The sequence below is a fragment of the Quercus suber genome, unplaced genomic scaffold, assembly GCF_002906115.3.
Source record: "Quercus suber isolate HL8 unplaced genomic scaffold, Cork oak 2.0 scaffold_63, whole genome shotgun sequence".
NCBI classification, from domain to species: Eukaryota; Viridiplantae; Streptophyta; class Magnoliopsida; order Fagales; family Fagaceae; genus Quercus; species Quercus suber.
The window spans coordinates 501,795-517,000 of record NW_027069528.1 but is presented as its reverse complement, the minus strand read 5'-3'; the positions used below and the strand labels follow the sequence as shown (position 1 = coordinate 517,000).

The window sequence follows — 15,206 nt, the reverse complement described above, 5'->3', positions numbered from 1 at the left end:
TTTAATTTATAAATTTGTATTTTTATAATTTAATAGTTGGAGGTAGGTGGTATTTGTACATTATATGTCTTTGTTTAAAGCACCAAAATGTGCAAACCAGTTGAGTTATAGACTTACAGTACACTTGGCAAGTTGAAAAAGATAAAATAGAAAAAGAAGTCATCTTGGTCTTCCTAGAGTCATTATTTTCACTTTTCGCAATGTCTATAACCACTAGATAGGGTGTTTATATTGCCAAAGGCCTCGTAAGGGAAATTATTCGAGCTGCGGGTTAGAAAAAATACATACTGTAATTATTTATAAAAAAGAAAAAAAAAAAAAAGAGTAGGTTGCTTCTTGTAATATCAAGAAACCACAGGGGAGTTTTTTCGAATTTATTATAATAGAGATCAATCAATCACGGTCATACGGTCATAGTACTGAAGTACTAACGGCGAACATTGGCGCTTGCCCCGCGTGAGACCTATATATTAAAATCGCTCCCAAAAATTAAAATTTCCCAATCTCACAGATTTTTCCGTCACGTTCAAAATCAAAAAACCCCCCCACCAAAACTTCACATTTCTCCGCTCGAACATTTTCAAAGTTACTCTCAAAGGTCAAAGCTGCTTTTTTCTCTCTACAATGGCCGATGAAAGCTTCGCTTTTCACAGAAGAGACCCTATTAAGTCCTCAGGTACACATATTAGGTTATCGTTTTGCTCTACTTTTAACCGTTGAAGAAATTAGCTCTTAAGCACTTTTTGTTTTCATACTTTCTCATATTTCTCTTAGCATTCAAACGAGCTATTGATCAATTAATTGTTTAAGGAAATAACAAACACTGAATTAGGTTTATTTAATTGATTTATATGATTGTTGAATAAACATGTAATATTTGTCTAAGGGTTTGTTTGGCATATAATTGGTTTTTATTGTTTTTTGTTTGGAATGGTTCAAAAAAATCGAATTGGATATTGAAAAAAAAAAAAAAACTAGTCTATTTTTTTTTTGTTATTTCAAATATACATTCCCTCCATAATTGTGTTTTTAAAAAATTTGAAAAATTTCATGTATGTTAAATTGGTTCTGATATGATTTTAGACAAACTTGATATAAAATAAAACGAATTTCAAATTTGAAATGGTTTTATTTTTGGTTCAGCTTGTACAAGAACTGGTTTATAAATTTGTAATTTACGAAACACCCCTAAATTGTTGACCTTATTATAATATGAGGCTGTGATGTTTGCATGTGAAAATTGCTAATTTATGTATCTGGTGGTTAGTTGGGAATGTTGCTGCAAATCGAAGACGGCAAAATGCGGTTACAGTGGGAAAAGAAAGGAGGGAATCATTGGTGCGGGCAAAGCGGTTATGCAGAGTGGGGATTAGCGGTGATGGTGATGGTGATGTTTCTCTTGACAATGAAATGATGATTGATGAAGAACAATCAATTTTGGAGGCTCAAACTTCTTCGGCAGTGGAAGGGTTGAAGTCTGCTGTGGCATACCAGTATGTCAATCTTAGATTTTGCTGTGAATAATATGTCAACTTTTTTATTTTTTATTTTTTTTTTTTAATTTATGATAAGTAATAATATGCGAACAAATTTAAGTTCTTATTCTGTGCTGATTTGAATATGTCCAGTGTTAAGCTTTGGTCTACTTGTGTGTTTTCGCTATGGCTTTCGTTGAGAAATGAAATTGGCGTGATATTTTAGCATGTCTGAAGATTTTTTAGCATAAATCATGTTCTATTGTATGATATAACAATTGGTTCCTCATGAAATTTAATGAAATGTGAGTATTTTTACTACTTCTCCGCCTTGCTTAGTTGTTTCCCAAATCCTAAATAACTTTTCACATTCTTGTGTTTCATCTATGTTTCTTTGTCTATATGCATGCAGAAGTTCAGGCTTCTGGCAGTGTCCACTTTATTATAGAAAATGACCAAATATGTTGTATGATTGCTAGGGGGAAAGGTGCAATGCAGAAGAGAGTGAGTGCCCTTTGTGATTTAAGGCGTTTATTGTCAAAATCTGAATTCCCTCCTGTTGAAGCTGCTCTTAAAGCTGGAGCAATACCCATACTAGTGCAGTGTCTTTCATTTGGTTCTCAGGATGAGCAGGTCTATCTCATTCCGCCTTTGTATATTTTTTGCATCAAAATATAATGCTAACCAGTACCAAGTTGAAAGGAAAAGGGATGAAGAAAATCCAAATCTCTGTTATTGTTAGGTTCTAATTATCTAATAGTGAGCCTTTCCAAATTCCAAGTGTTGAAATGATGTTCAGTTGTTTTTGGGACACGTAATATTTGCTTATAAATTTTTCTGCGAAAGTAGTGCATCAACCATTGATGCGCCTTTAAGGATGGGTGACTGAGTAATGAAATTTGGAAGTAAACATACTGATTATTCTGCCCTGTTTGTTATATTGCAGTTGCTTGAGGCTGCTTGGTGCCTCACAAACATTGCAGCAGGAAAACCTGAAGAAACAGAAGCTTTATTACCTGCATTGCCTTTACTTATTGCTCATCTCGGAGGTTGGCAAGGACCTGTACATTCCTTTTGATGTCAGAGAATGTTTTCTTCTCTTTTCTTACAAAACACAATAACAAAAATTGTGAAAGGAACTTTTGATCCCGTGGTTTGTAAGCATTGTGGGATGATGAAGTGATTGTGAATACCATGTATCAACTTTGAATATAGAAACCATGAGTTTTGAACATTGGTAATTCATGAAAAACGTTGTGCCATAGATTGTTACTTCACATCTGCAACGGTTGTAGCAACCCTGGCAGTTGATTGTCTAGGTTGTTTATTAGTAACTGCTTGAGCTTAGTCAGCAATTGTGGATGGCTGGATGCTGCTAAGTTGGAGCACATCGAATCACTCTGGCCTGAAAATCATGGTCTGAGTTGTTTAAAAAAGAAACGCTGCTAATATGAATCAGAGCGGTTTTCATCTAGAATTTCGAAGTGAGAGAATTAATGGCGATCTGTATTCTTCTTTAGTTCCATTTTCACTTTTAGTGTTCCAGAGTATACTCTGTTAATGCTTTTATGGTTGAATCTGCCACTGTATAAAGATCTAAGATATATAATTGTGGTAGTGGCTGGTCCTTGTTCTGTTCAAGGACCCGTGTCTTTCTCAAAGACATTCTTTATTGTCTCCTCTTTTAGTGATTCTGCTTATTGTTTATCTACTATATGTGTATGATTTGTTTGTATATTTAATCATGCTTGAAACTTTTTTAAATCATTTGCTGCTTTTGGTTCTGAATTTATAATGCATTGATGGTGCAGAAAAGAGCTCCTTGTCTGTTGCTGAGCAGTGTGCATGGGCATTAGGAAATGTTGCTGGTGAAGGAGAGAAGCTGAGAAGTGTCTTGCTATCCCAAGGGGCCTTACTACCTCTTGCAAGAATGATGCTGCCAAACAAGGGTTCAACCGTCAGAACATCTGCTTGGGCATTGTCAAATCTAATCAAGGTTTTAAACCTTCACAGAATGACAAACATCATGCATGCCTACATACATACATATATCAAAGACATTCTTTGCAGGCCATGCTCTTTGTGTACACATATATACATGCTAAATATAGGAGATATTCTTTGCAGTCACCACTCTTTAGTGTTGGAGATGGCAATGACCTGGCTGCCCTATTTTCCTTGTTGATCATTCTGCCTGCCTCATCTGCCTCTTGCTAATCATTCTTATTAAAAGTTTGTCAGTATTTTTGATATTTTGTTTTTGTTTTCATACTGGATTCACCATTCTGATGCATTTTTGACATTTCATTCTTCTCAAGCAAATGTGGTTTGACTTTCTACATTATATGAATACAAAGGCTCCGTATATGTATTACTTTCATAGTTGTTCATTATGGAAAATATTTAGTGTGCATGGGTGTGGGTGGGCGTGCAAGTGTGAGCTCTTTTTCTCAAATTTCATTTACATCATGACTTCAGTCTGCTTGAGTGTAGGGACCAGATCCTAAAGCTGCAGCAGAACTCATCAGAATTGATGGAGTGCTGGATGCGATTGTTCGGCACTTGAAAAAAGCGTAAGTGGAGGTTTATCTCTTTTGCAGTTTTCTTAGCGAATTAGAGTCTTCTGGCTTTTATGCTAGGAAAGATGGTGCAAGTGCATATTCTTCATTTCGTAGATAATTTAAACAGATTCTTCCAAGGCCCTAAATTTTATATAAAAAAATTGTCCAGTCAGTCCTTTGATTTGTTTATGAACACAAAATGGGCTGACCAGTTCAATTTAGTTGTAACCGTTTTTAATGGTCACCTTCGTACTTGTTGGTATCACTATGTTGTTGCACTACGAAATAATAGAAATTGAACACACAGTATACTTCAAAAAAGAAGAAGTTTAATAAAACATTATTGCTTCTGCTTCATGCTCCTTAGCATCACATTCTTTTGCATTTTCTATTTTTTAAGAAATACCAATAGGGATTTCCTGCCAAAAAATAGCTAGTTATCAGTGCCTATTTGTTATGGTTTATTGGTTCGCTTATTTAAGTATAATTTTTTAAAGCCTTTGTTTAAAATATACAAAACAAATCAAGCTAAAATGGACACTAATGAAGTGTTTGGTTTGGGGAATCTAACATACCCTCTGGCATCTAGATTCCTAGGAATGTGATGCCAAGGGATTTGGATGGCTGGGAATGTAATTATGTCCATGTTTGGTTTGATTATGAATCTGATTAGATTTTCAGAAATATGAGATCCACGTGTTTGGTTTATTCTTAGGAATCCTATAGGAGTTATTTATTCTTTCTAAAATATCCTTAGATTTGTTAAAAGTTAAAACTGAAAACAATTTCAAGCTTATTGTAATCACTTTTATGTGGCTTCTTACTAATGAATAATGAGAAAAATAATATGAGCCATAAATCAAGTCAAATCTCCCAAAATGATAGACTAGCATTTCCAAGTGACACATGCAAGACCAAAATAATTATTTTAATTTCTTTTTGTTCATGGTTTATTAGGACATCATACCCTGTCAATTAATATTATTTATTTTCTTCAAACATTAAAATGGTTCCAAGTACAAGTTAAAAATAAAATTCTCTTTGTGGGTGTTCCAAATGTGAAGAGAGCAAAGAGATAGAGGAGAGGTATTTGATTAGAAACTAGTGTTGTTTTAGTTAGTCAAAAGGTATTAATTTAGGGAGTATAATGGTCACTTCAAAAAAGTACACCTTTTCCAAGCCATGGAAGTGTGGAAACCCACCTTTTTAAGAGGGAATTCGCATTCCCACAAAAGTGAGATTATATGGGAATCTGGATGCTTGTGGACATCTGGATTCCCTTAAGCTATTTGCAACCAAACGTGAGAATTCGAGGGATTCCCGAGAATTCAAAAATATTACTTGAACCAATCAACTGGGAAGTCTCCATTCCTCTTGGTGATATTATTATGCAACTTTTACAGAAAATTTTATCATGTGTCATCACTTTGCATTGAAATAAGGTTATCTCATTGCTCCTGAAAATCTTATTTTCTTGGATTATTATTATTATTTTGGGTTGAAAAGGACAGATATCTAATTGTAATTCAATTCCTTCTCAAATTCAGGGATGATGAGTTGGCAACTGAAGTAGCATGGGTAGTTGTGTATCTCTCAGCCCTTTCAAACATCGCTACCAGTATGCTGGTGAAAAACGATGTCCTTCAACTGCTTGTTGATAGATTGGCAACATCAAATAGCTTGCAATTGCTCATTCCGGTAGTAAAATAATGCTTTATTTGTTTGAACTTATTCTTTCCGCAAATAATGCATTAATTATTTATTTGGAAACAGCTCAGGAATGTTCAATATAGGATGGTTAATGGTTTATATTCGTATCACATTTTTCATGCACTTTATAGTCCATACTTGTCCAAGATTCTCATATGGTAGCTATTTCTTGTGTTCTCAGTCTCATGGTACATATTTGAAAGTACAAACATGTGTATTGGCTATATGAATGTGGATGGGGAAATAAATGAGAATGTATGGAATTGACTTAATTGGAGGTAGTCACCCTCCAAGAAGAAGAGAAAAGGGAGAGAAGAGAATTTGATAGAGAAAAGTGACAAAGTTTGATCTTATTTCCTCAATGATGAAATGCTATGTATTGCAAGCTTAATGATGCACATTTTTTTTTTATCCATCATCTCTTCAAGATTTGAAAGTAAAGCTTTGAGTGGTACATCTAGCTAAACTGATGAAATGATTTCTAAAGTGGTTGTTGTCTTGTTTGCGGATTAATATTGACAAATTGTATTTCATTTAGGTGCTGCGAAGTCTAGGTAATCTTGTGGCTGGTGATTCCCACACAATTTATGCTGCTCTTGTTCCTGGACATGAAATTACAGGTTAGTGAGTCATGTTTTCTGCTTGTTGGTAAACCTCACCATCTATTTTGTGCAAAAATACTTGCGTTTAGTCTTATTATTATTTTACATCATTTCAGACAGTGTCATAAAAGTCCTAGTAAAATGTTTGAGGAGTGAACACCGGGTCCTTAAAAAGGTATGTTAGTTTGTGTTAAATTTTATGATTCTACCTTAAATCACTCGTTCTTAGTGGAAGCTCTATCATTTATGCAGGAAGCAGCGTGGGTGCTTTCTAATATAGCTGCTGCTTCTGTTGAACACAAGCGGTTGATTAATTCTAGTGAGGCAGTGCCTTTGCTATTGCGCCTTCTTTCCACAGCACCATTTGACATAAGAAAGGAAGTAGCATATGTACTGGGCAACCTATGTGTTGCCCCCACTGAAGGTGATGGAAAACCAAATTTGATCCTGGAGCACTTGGTTTCACTTGTTAGTGGAGGATGCCTACCTGGTTTTATTGATTTGGTTAGATCTGCTGATACCGAGGCTGCAAGAGTAGGACTTCAATTCATGGAGCTGGTAAGCAATCTGATTGAGCATCTATCAATTTAATGTTTGTTAGAGGATCTTGTTTATCTGCTATCTAGGATAATTGTTTTCTATGTATTTTGGTATTGACATAAGAAAGGAAGTAGCATATGTACTGGGCAACCTATGTGTTGCCCCCACTGAAGGTGATGGAAAACCAAATTTGATCCTGGAGCACTTGGTTTCACTTGTTAGTGGAGGATGCCTACCTGGTTTTATTGATTTGGTTAGATCTGCTGATACCGAGGCTGCAAGAGTAGGACTTCAATTCATGGAGCTGGTAAGCAATCTGATTGAGCATCTATCAATTTAATGTTTGTTAGAGGATCTTGTTTATCTGCTATCTAGGATAATTGTTTTCTATGTATTTTGGTTTTATTTTATTAGTTATTAAGGCTTATAAATCATGTAGGTCGAGAAAAATTAGTTTTCTGTTGCTTAATAATTTGGACTCTTTTTCCTTGTTTTGTGAACACGGTACATGCACGCACTAGCACCACAGTCATGAACTGAGAGAGTTACATTTATTTGTAGTTTTGATTTTGCATATTGCCTTGAGTTTGCAAAATGTGAAATGATTATTCTACAAATGGATCAAACTGGCACATTTTTGCAAAAAGTCTATGATTTAATTTATTCTTAGCAGACGATCTGTCAGACACATCTGCATTTGCGTGTGGTTTAACATAGAATTTTGAGGAGCTAGGCCTGGTGGAATTGACATAAAGAGATAAGCCAGATGGCTCCATATTCCCTGATCATCTTGTGTCAATCTTTATGTGAGGTAGGGTTTGCTATATAACCTTGTGAGCTGACATATGGGAATGGTTGATGGAAGGGGTACCTTACCCATAGAGGAAGGGTTGCTCACTTCTTTTCTATGGGTGTTTTAGGGAGCAAAAGGCAGAAAGATTCACTAAATTTTGAACCATTTTCAAACAGACCACCTGTTGTTTCAATTTTGTGTTATTCACTCACGAGGTTAGGGAATTGGTAAAATTGATCCTTTCGTCTCACTTCAATTAATTGAAGAGGGGAGAGAGTGATCACATGCAGGGCACCCGATCACTTTATTATATAGTATGCATTTTAAAATAATGTTAGCTCTAGGAATTGGGTCTTATTGATCTGCTTTATTTCATTTGATTACATTTGATTACTCATGCTTTTTTGAAAGAATTGTTGTTTTTAGAATCCTGATCAATCATCCATTCATTGAAAATTTTCATTTTTTAAAAAAAATTTATTGCACGTGATCACTTTATTATATAGAATTCATTTTAAAATAAAATTTTCATTTTTAAAAATCATCCTCCTCCTCTCTGTCCATATATTCCCTCTCTTACACAGACTCACATGGGCATGGCCAGCTTTGACCCATTCCTCACCAAGCTTCCTTATTTCCTCTCACTGATCTCCTTCCCCCACATCTAACTTATTGTTACTGCAGCGGCAGATATTGGTGTGTGATTCTTAACCCAAAAAAAAAAAAACTTTAATTTGAAAAGAAAAACCATTGATCCCTAATTTGTTGGAACCTTAATTACTTTGCCAAAATGAAAATTTTCTTCCAACCTCATCCCCCTCTCGATCTATTATAATTTCAAAGCCCATCACAACTTCGTAACCCTATGCTACTCAATTTATCTCCCCACCACCCGTGTATCGCAGCTGAATTCCCTATCAGTTCAGTCCAAAACCATTCGTTTAAAAATATCAAATCAATTCAGCCCTAGATCCCACAACAATTCAATATTTTCAAATACCCATTATGCCCCAATCTTAATTCCATGGGCTCTTCTTCTCGAGCTCATGAGAATGCCAAAAAGCTTGAGCTCGGCTTGGCTTGATTAATTAGTCAAGCCAAACTTGAGCTTAATATCAAGCTCAAACTCAAGTTTAAGTCAAGCTTTTTAGCTTGGGATCCAAAAAAATTGAATTATCAAATGCTTATATCACCAAAAATCAAGTAAACAAAAAAATTTAATGGGTAGTGGTCAGTGGTCTCATGTGAACTATGTTATTATTAAGATATGTGTAATGTCATAATAATAAGTTTATTTAGTAAACATATATCAAGCTATAAACGAGCCTAAGCACGGCATGTTTTTTTATCGAGCCTTATTGTTCATGATCTTGTTCACGAATAATTTTTTGTGCTTGGGCTCAGCTTGTTTATCAAACAAGCCTAAAACTAAGACTTAAGTTTGGCTTTATTTATAAATAAACAAACGTGAACAAGCTTTTTATCAAGCAGAGTCCGAGTTGTTCATGAACGGCTTGGTTCGTTTACGGCTCTTAGATTTTTGCCTAGCGCTCACTGTCTCAATGTCATGGCCATGCTCTGGATCAACACCATTATTATTATTATTATTTTTTTTTTTGCTAGGTAATTGTTTATTGCGGGGGCCCGAACCCCTGAGCTAGCGGTTTCATGGTAAACTGGGTGCCACTTGGGCAACTAGGCCCGGTCGGATCAACTCCATTAAGTCCCATATGCAAGCTCTTAGGTCATGCTTGATTAAGTCAGTGTTCTATATATATATATATATATATATATATATTTATATTTATATCTAGAGAGAGAGAGAGATAGAGAGAGGCAGAATGGGTCAAAAAGATGGTGATTTTGGTGCGTTACGAGTGAGAGAAGAAGAAAAATGAAAGAATAATAAATTTTGTTACATTTTATTTTAAAATCATTTTTATATAATAAACTGATAATATGCTAAGGAAGAAATAGAGAGTATGATTTCGAATATAATAGAATGACAAAAAAGAATACTTGTGGCCAACCCCAAAAAAACTGGACTAAGGTTTGATTGTGGTTGTAAACTGATTACGTGTAATGCACATGATCACTTGCTGTCCATTTCAGTAACTGAAGTGAGGTGGAAAGGATCAATTTTACTATTTTCTTAAAAACCCTTAATTGAAACTTCATAATTTGAAAACGGCTCATAGTTCAAGGGGTCTTTTTGCATTTTACCCCTTTTTGGGGGGCTGGGTAGGCAAGGTTCAGAAAGATGTTGCATGCTTACTCAACAAGGATGATCACTGTCATTTTTTCCTTTTTTGCTACATTAAGTTGGGGGTGGGGATCGAACATTGGACATCATCATTGGAAATGTCAGGAGGTACCAAGAACTAATGGATCATTGGCTGCTCACTGGCATGTTTTTTTGTTACTTGTAGTCTCCTTTTTTAAATGTGTTTTATTTCATCTATACACATTTTTTTCCTGTTATGATGTTTGATGTGTCAAATATTGTTTTACGAAATCAATATTTGGGTGAATTCTTGTATAAGAATAGTGATTGCTTTTTAATGCTTTTGCTCTGACAATTTCAAAAAAAATTACAAGTTTGATGACAAATTTATCATGCAAGCAGGTTTTGAGAGGCATGCCAAATGGTGAGGGCCCAAAACTTGTTGAACGAGAGGATGGGATTGATGCCATGGAAAGATTTCAGTTTCATGAAAATGAAGACTTGAGAAATATGGCAAATGGTCTGGTTGATAAGTACTTCGGGGAAGCCTATGGGCTTGATGAGTAGGGCAAGTGACATGTGGTGATACAAGAGTGAGAAAAAAAAAAGGGGCAAGTCTCCCATGACTTCCGGCTATCATCTTCTGTCCCTGCATGCAACACATCCTCAAAGGATTCTTTGCCAATCCTCTCTGCAAATTATGAGTTGGCTTAAGAATTCTTTTGTCCATGTGAATAGAATTTGGCCGGGATATGGGTTGGTTTAAACATGTAATTTAATGGGTGTGTAGCTGTGTGGCCTCTGTTTGTCATTGTTGTAAGGAATCTGTTGTTCTAGATGTTATATTTTCACATGTATCTTGTATGGGAAAATCGTTTTGGATCGCTGCATAGAGATTATTTCATTCTGATGGAGCTCATTGAGTTCTTTTTTTTCTTTTTCTTTTTCTTGCCACTTCCTTTTCCCAGAGGATTTCAGGGTTTTGTTTATCCGTTGATGGTATGTTAATTACGGCACATGGACCATTGTATTTCGAAAAATACTTTTTTCTTTAAAAAAAAATTATCTTATCTTGGTAGTTGGTAATAATGACAACACATTATGGTGGATGTCTCCTGTAAATTGCTCTTATAGAGATGGGTTTCTTGTCTTCATCAATTCTATATATACATTAGTGAACAAACTTGTTAAAAAAAATTGTAAAATATGAACAATGACCATATTTTTTGGTCAGTTAAATAAGGTTGTTGGTTTGGGATTCAAAAAAACAATTCCAAAAGAAATGGTTGTAGGGTGACTTAAAATTACAAAGTTAATTGTACTCTAGTATAAATCAGTATTAGAATTCGTACAGGAGCCATGTTATTCTACATTTTTACATTTATGAAAAATTAACTTTTTACTATAAAATTGACAATTCGTGGTTCGTCTCCCAAACTATGTTTTCTAATTAGGTGTGGAGCTTACGTGTGAGTGAGACATGTGTCTCATACGATAGTTTGGAGTTTAATGGGCATAACAAAGTGCAACAACTTTCATACAAATTTTTATCTTATACAATCATATATATTTTTCTAAAATCCTTACAAGAAAATATGTTATTTCTTTTTTTTTATTCTTTAGAATCATTGTAAAACCCAACTAAAGTAGAGGAGATGATAATGCCTTTTTTTTATGACAATTTCAAAAAAAATTACAAGTTTGATGACAAATTTATCATGCAAGCAGGTTTTGAGAGGCATGCCAAATGGTGAGGGCCCAAAACTTGTTGAACGAGAGGATGGGATTGATGCCATGGAAAGATTTCAGTTTCATGAAAATGAAGACTTGAGAAATATGGCAAATGGTCTGGTTGATAAGTACTTCGGGGAAGACTATGGGCTTGATGAGTAGGGCAAGTGACATGTGGTGATACAAGAGTGAGAAAAAAAAAAAAAGGGGCAAGTCTCCCATGACTTCCGGCTATCATCTTCTGTCCCTGTATGCAACACATCCTCAGAGGATTCTTTGCCAATCCTCTCTGCAAATTATGAGTTGGCTTAAGAATTCTTTTGTCCATGTGAATAGAATTTGGCCGGGATATGGGTTGGTTTAAACATGTAATTTAATGGGTGTGTAGCCGTGTGGCCTCTGTTTGTCATTGTTGTAAGGAATCTGTTGTTCTAGATGTTATATTTTCACATGTATCTTGTATGGGAAAATTGTTTTGGATTGCTGCATAGAGATGATTATTTCATTCTGATGGAGCTCATTGAGTTCTTTTTTTTCTTTTTCTTTTTTTTTGCCACGTCCTTTTCCCAGAGGATTTCAGGGTTTTGTTTATCCGTTGATGGTATGTTAATTACGGGACATGGACCATTGTATTTCGAAAAATACTTTTTTCTTAAAAAAAAAATTACCATATCTTGGTAGTTGGTAATAATGACAACACGTTATGGTGGATGTCTCCTGTAAATTGCTCTTATAGAGATGGGTTTCTTGTCTTCATCAATTCTAAATATACATTAGTGAACAAACTTGTTAAAAAAAAATTGTAAAATATGAACGATGACCATATTTTTTTGGTCAGTTAAATAAGGTTGTTGGTTTGGGATTCAAAAAACAATTCCAAAAGAAATGGTTGTAGGGTGACTTAAAATTACAAAGTTAATTGTACTCTAGTATAAATCAGTATTAGAATTCGTAGAGGAGCCATGTTATTCTACATTTTTACATTTATGAAAAATTAACTTTTTACTATAAAATTGACAATTCGGGGTTCGTCTCCCAAACTATGTTTTCTAATTAGGTGTGAGTGAGGCATGTGTCTCATACAATAGTTTGGAGTTTAATGGGCATAAAAAAGTGCAACAACTTTCATACAAATTTTTATCTTATACAATCATATATATTTTTCCAAAATCCTTACAAGAAAATATGTTATCTCTTTTTTTCTTTTTTCTTTTATTATTATTATTATTATTCTTTAGAATCATTGTAAAACCCAACTAAAGTAGAGAGGAGACGATAATGCGTTTTTTTTTTGAGAAACTTAAGTAGGAAAAAGAATTTTTTTGGATTAAAAAAGACTTAGAACTGGTAAAACAAATTAGAATTAAATAGGAAAAAGAAATTGTTTGAATTAAAAAACACTTAAAATTGGTAAAACAAATAAAAAAAAATTAGGAGGTTTACTTGAGGTTACAAGAAGCTAGTCGATAATTTGTAAGTTTGGTGAATTTCAATTAACTTAATTGAAAAAGTTTTTTACTATGACAGTTGAAATAAAATTTCTTGTAATCGGTCGAATAATGGACCCATTATCGAATTTAACCTACATTAAAAGAAAATCATTAATATCTTAACTTGATGGTAAAGAGTAATAAATTAATCTGCAAATAAACAAGTTTTCTTGCCATTTTGATCAACTTGATCTAATGTAAAAGGTAATAGAATAATAATTTTTATGATAACAACTATTTATCATCAAATTACGAGTTTGATAAGTTTTTTTTTTCCTTGTACGAGATTTAAATATAAAGGTTAGACTCTTTTATAGTGGTACTTTGGTTATGTAATCTATAGATATATATATATATATATATAACCGAAACCTCTGAAACTCTCACAATTTTCCACGTCAACACAATATTTAAATAAAATTATTTTTGTTTAGTCCAACTTAATAAGGAATGAAACTCTATCTCTCTAATAAGTCCAACTTAAACTCAAACTCATCATTATCATTTTTTAAACAAAATTATTTTTGTTTAATCCAAACTTAACAATAAAAATAATAATAATCCCCTAAATTAAAATTTGATAGGTTTTTTAAAAGAAAAATTAGAAAGGGATAATGATAAGTTAATGAATAATAATCATAACCTAAAAAATAAAACTAGGCAAAAAAATTAATGAATTTTGCAGGGAAAAAGTAATGAATAATTTCATGAAGCTTTTCATTCCAAATTATATAGATTTGATAAATTTCAAATTAAAATGTTACCAAAAATGATAACCTTGGGAGATTTAAAAAATATAGTGGTGAGAATTTGAAAAATATAGTTGCGAGAAATGAATAAATGAAAAAAATTTACAAAAGAAAAAAAAATTACCTAGTACTTGATTTCTTGAAAGTAAAGTACCATACAAAAAGAAAAAGAAAAAAAAAAGACAAAGATAAATCTCCACAGTCCACACTCCAAATACTAATTACTATCTTAAATATTTTTAATCCACTTAATAATATAAAATTTACAAAAGAAAAAAAAATGAAAAAAAATTTACTCAATACTTGATTTCTTGAAAGTAAAGCACCAAAAAAAAGATAAAGATAAAGATAAATCATTCCACAGTCCATAATCTAAATACTAATTACTATCTTAAATATTTATAATCCAATTAATAATATAAATTTTTTTTAAAAAAAAAGTGAAAAACAAATTTACCTAGTACTTGATTTCTTGAAAGTAAAGTACTATACAAAAATAAAAAATTTTATATTTTCGTTTAGTCCAAACTTAATAAGGAGTAAAACTCTATCTCTCTAACAAGTCCAATTTAAACCCAAACTCATCATTATCATTTTTTTAAACAAAATTATTTTTTTTAATCCAAACTTAACAATCAAAATAATAATAATCCCTTAAATTAAAATTAGATAGGTTCTTTAAAAGAAAATTAGAAAGGGATAATGATAAGCTAATGAATAATAATCATAACCTACAAAATAAAGCTAGGCAAAAAAAATTAATGAATTTTGTAAGGAAAAAGTAATGAATAATTTCATGATGGTTTTCATTGAAAATTATATATATTTGATACATTTTAAATTAAAATGTTACCAAAAATGATAACCTTGGGAGATTTAAAAAATATAGTGGTTGAGAATGAGAGAAATATAGTTGTTAGAAATGAATAAATGAAAAAAATTTACAAAAAAAAAAAAAAAAACCCCTAGTACTTGATTTCTTGAAAGTTGTANTTTACCTAGTACTTGATTTCTAAAAAGTAAAGTACAACACAAAAAGAAAAAAAGAAGAAGATAAATATAAATCAGTCCAAAGTTCACACTCTAGATACCAATTAATATCTTAAATATTTATAATCTATTTAATAATATAAATTAACAAAAGAAAAAAAGTGAAAAAAAAAAAAAAAAAACTAACTAACTCAATACTTGGAAAGAAAAGGCCATACAAAAAGAAAAATAAAGATAAAGATAAATCACTCCACAATCCACAATTTAAATACTAATTACTATCTTAAATACTTATAATCCACTTAATAATATAAAGATTCACAAAAGAAAAATGAAAAACA

The 15,206-nt window shown here is 32.8% G+C and overlaps 2 protein-coding genes across 2 annotated transcripts; both read left to right on the top strand.

Moving 5' to 3' along the window:
- The first annotated feature begins 427 nt into the window (after positions 1–427).
- Positions 428–12,172, top strand: LOC112030999 (importin subunit alpha-9). Its single transcript, XM_024063667.2, has 11 exons — positions 428–676; positions 1,268–1,493; positions 1,955–2,108; positions 2,422–2,524; positions 3,287–3,471; positions 3,969–4,048; positions 5,584–5,734; positions 6,285–6,366; positions 6,465–6,523; positions 6,601–6,906; positions 11,634–12,172. The coding sequence occupies exons 1-11, from the start codon at positions 625–627 to the stop codon at positions 11,796–11,798; spliced, it is 1,563 nt and encodes a 520-aa protein (XP_023919435.2). The 5' UTR covers positions 428–624; the 3' UTR covers positions 11,799–12,172.
- LOC136067214 (importin subunit alpha-9-like) lies at positions 6,989–10,841 on the top strand. The gene is made up of 2 exons (XM_065772756.1): positions 6,989–7,195; positions 10,308–10,841. Exons 1-2 carry the CDS (start codon positions 6,989–6,991, stop codon positions 10,470–10,472), a joined length of 372 nt encoding a protein of 123 aa, XP_065628828.1. The 3' UTR covers positions 10,473–10,841.
- Positions 12,173–15,206: the final 3,034 nt, after the last annotated feature.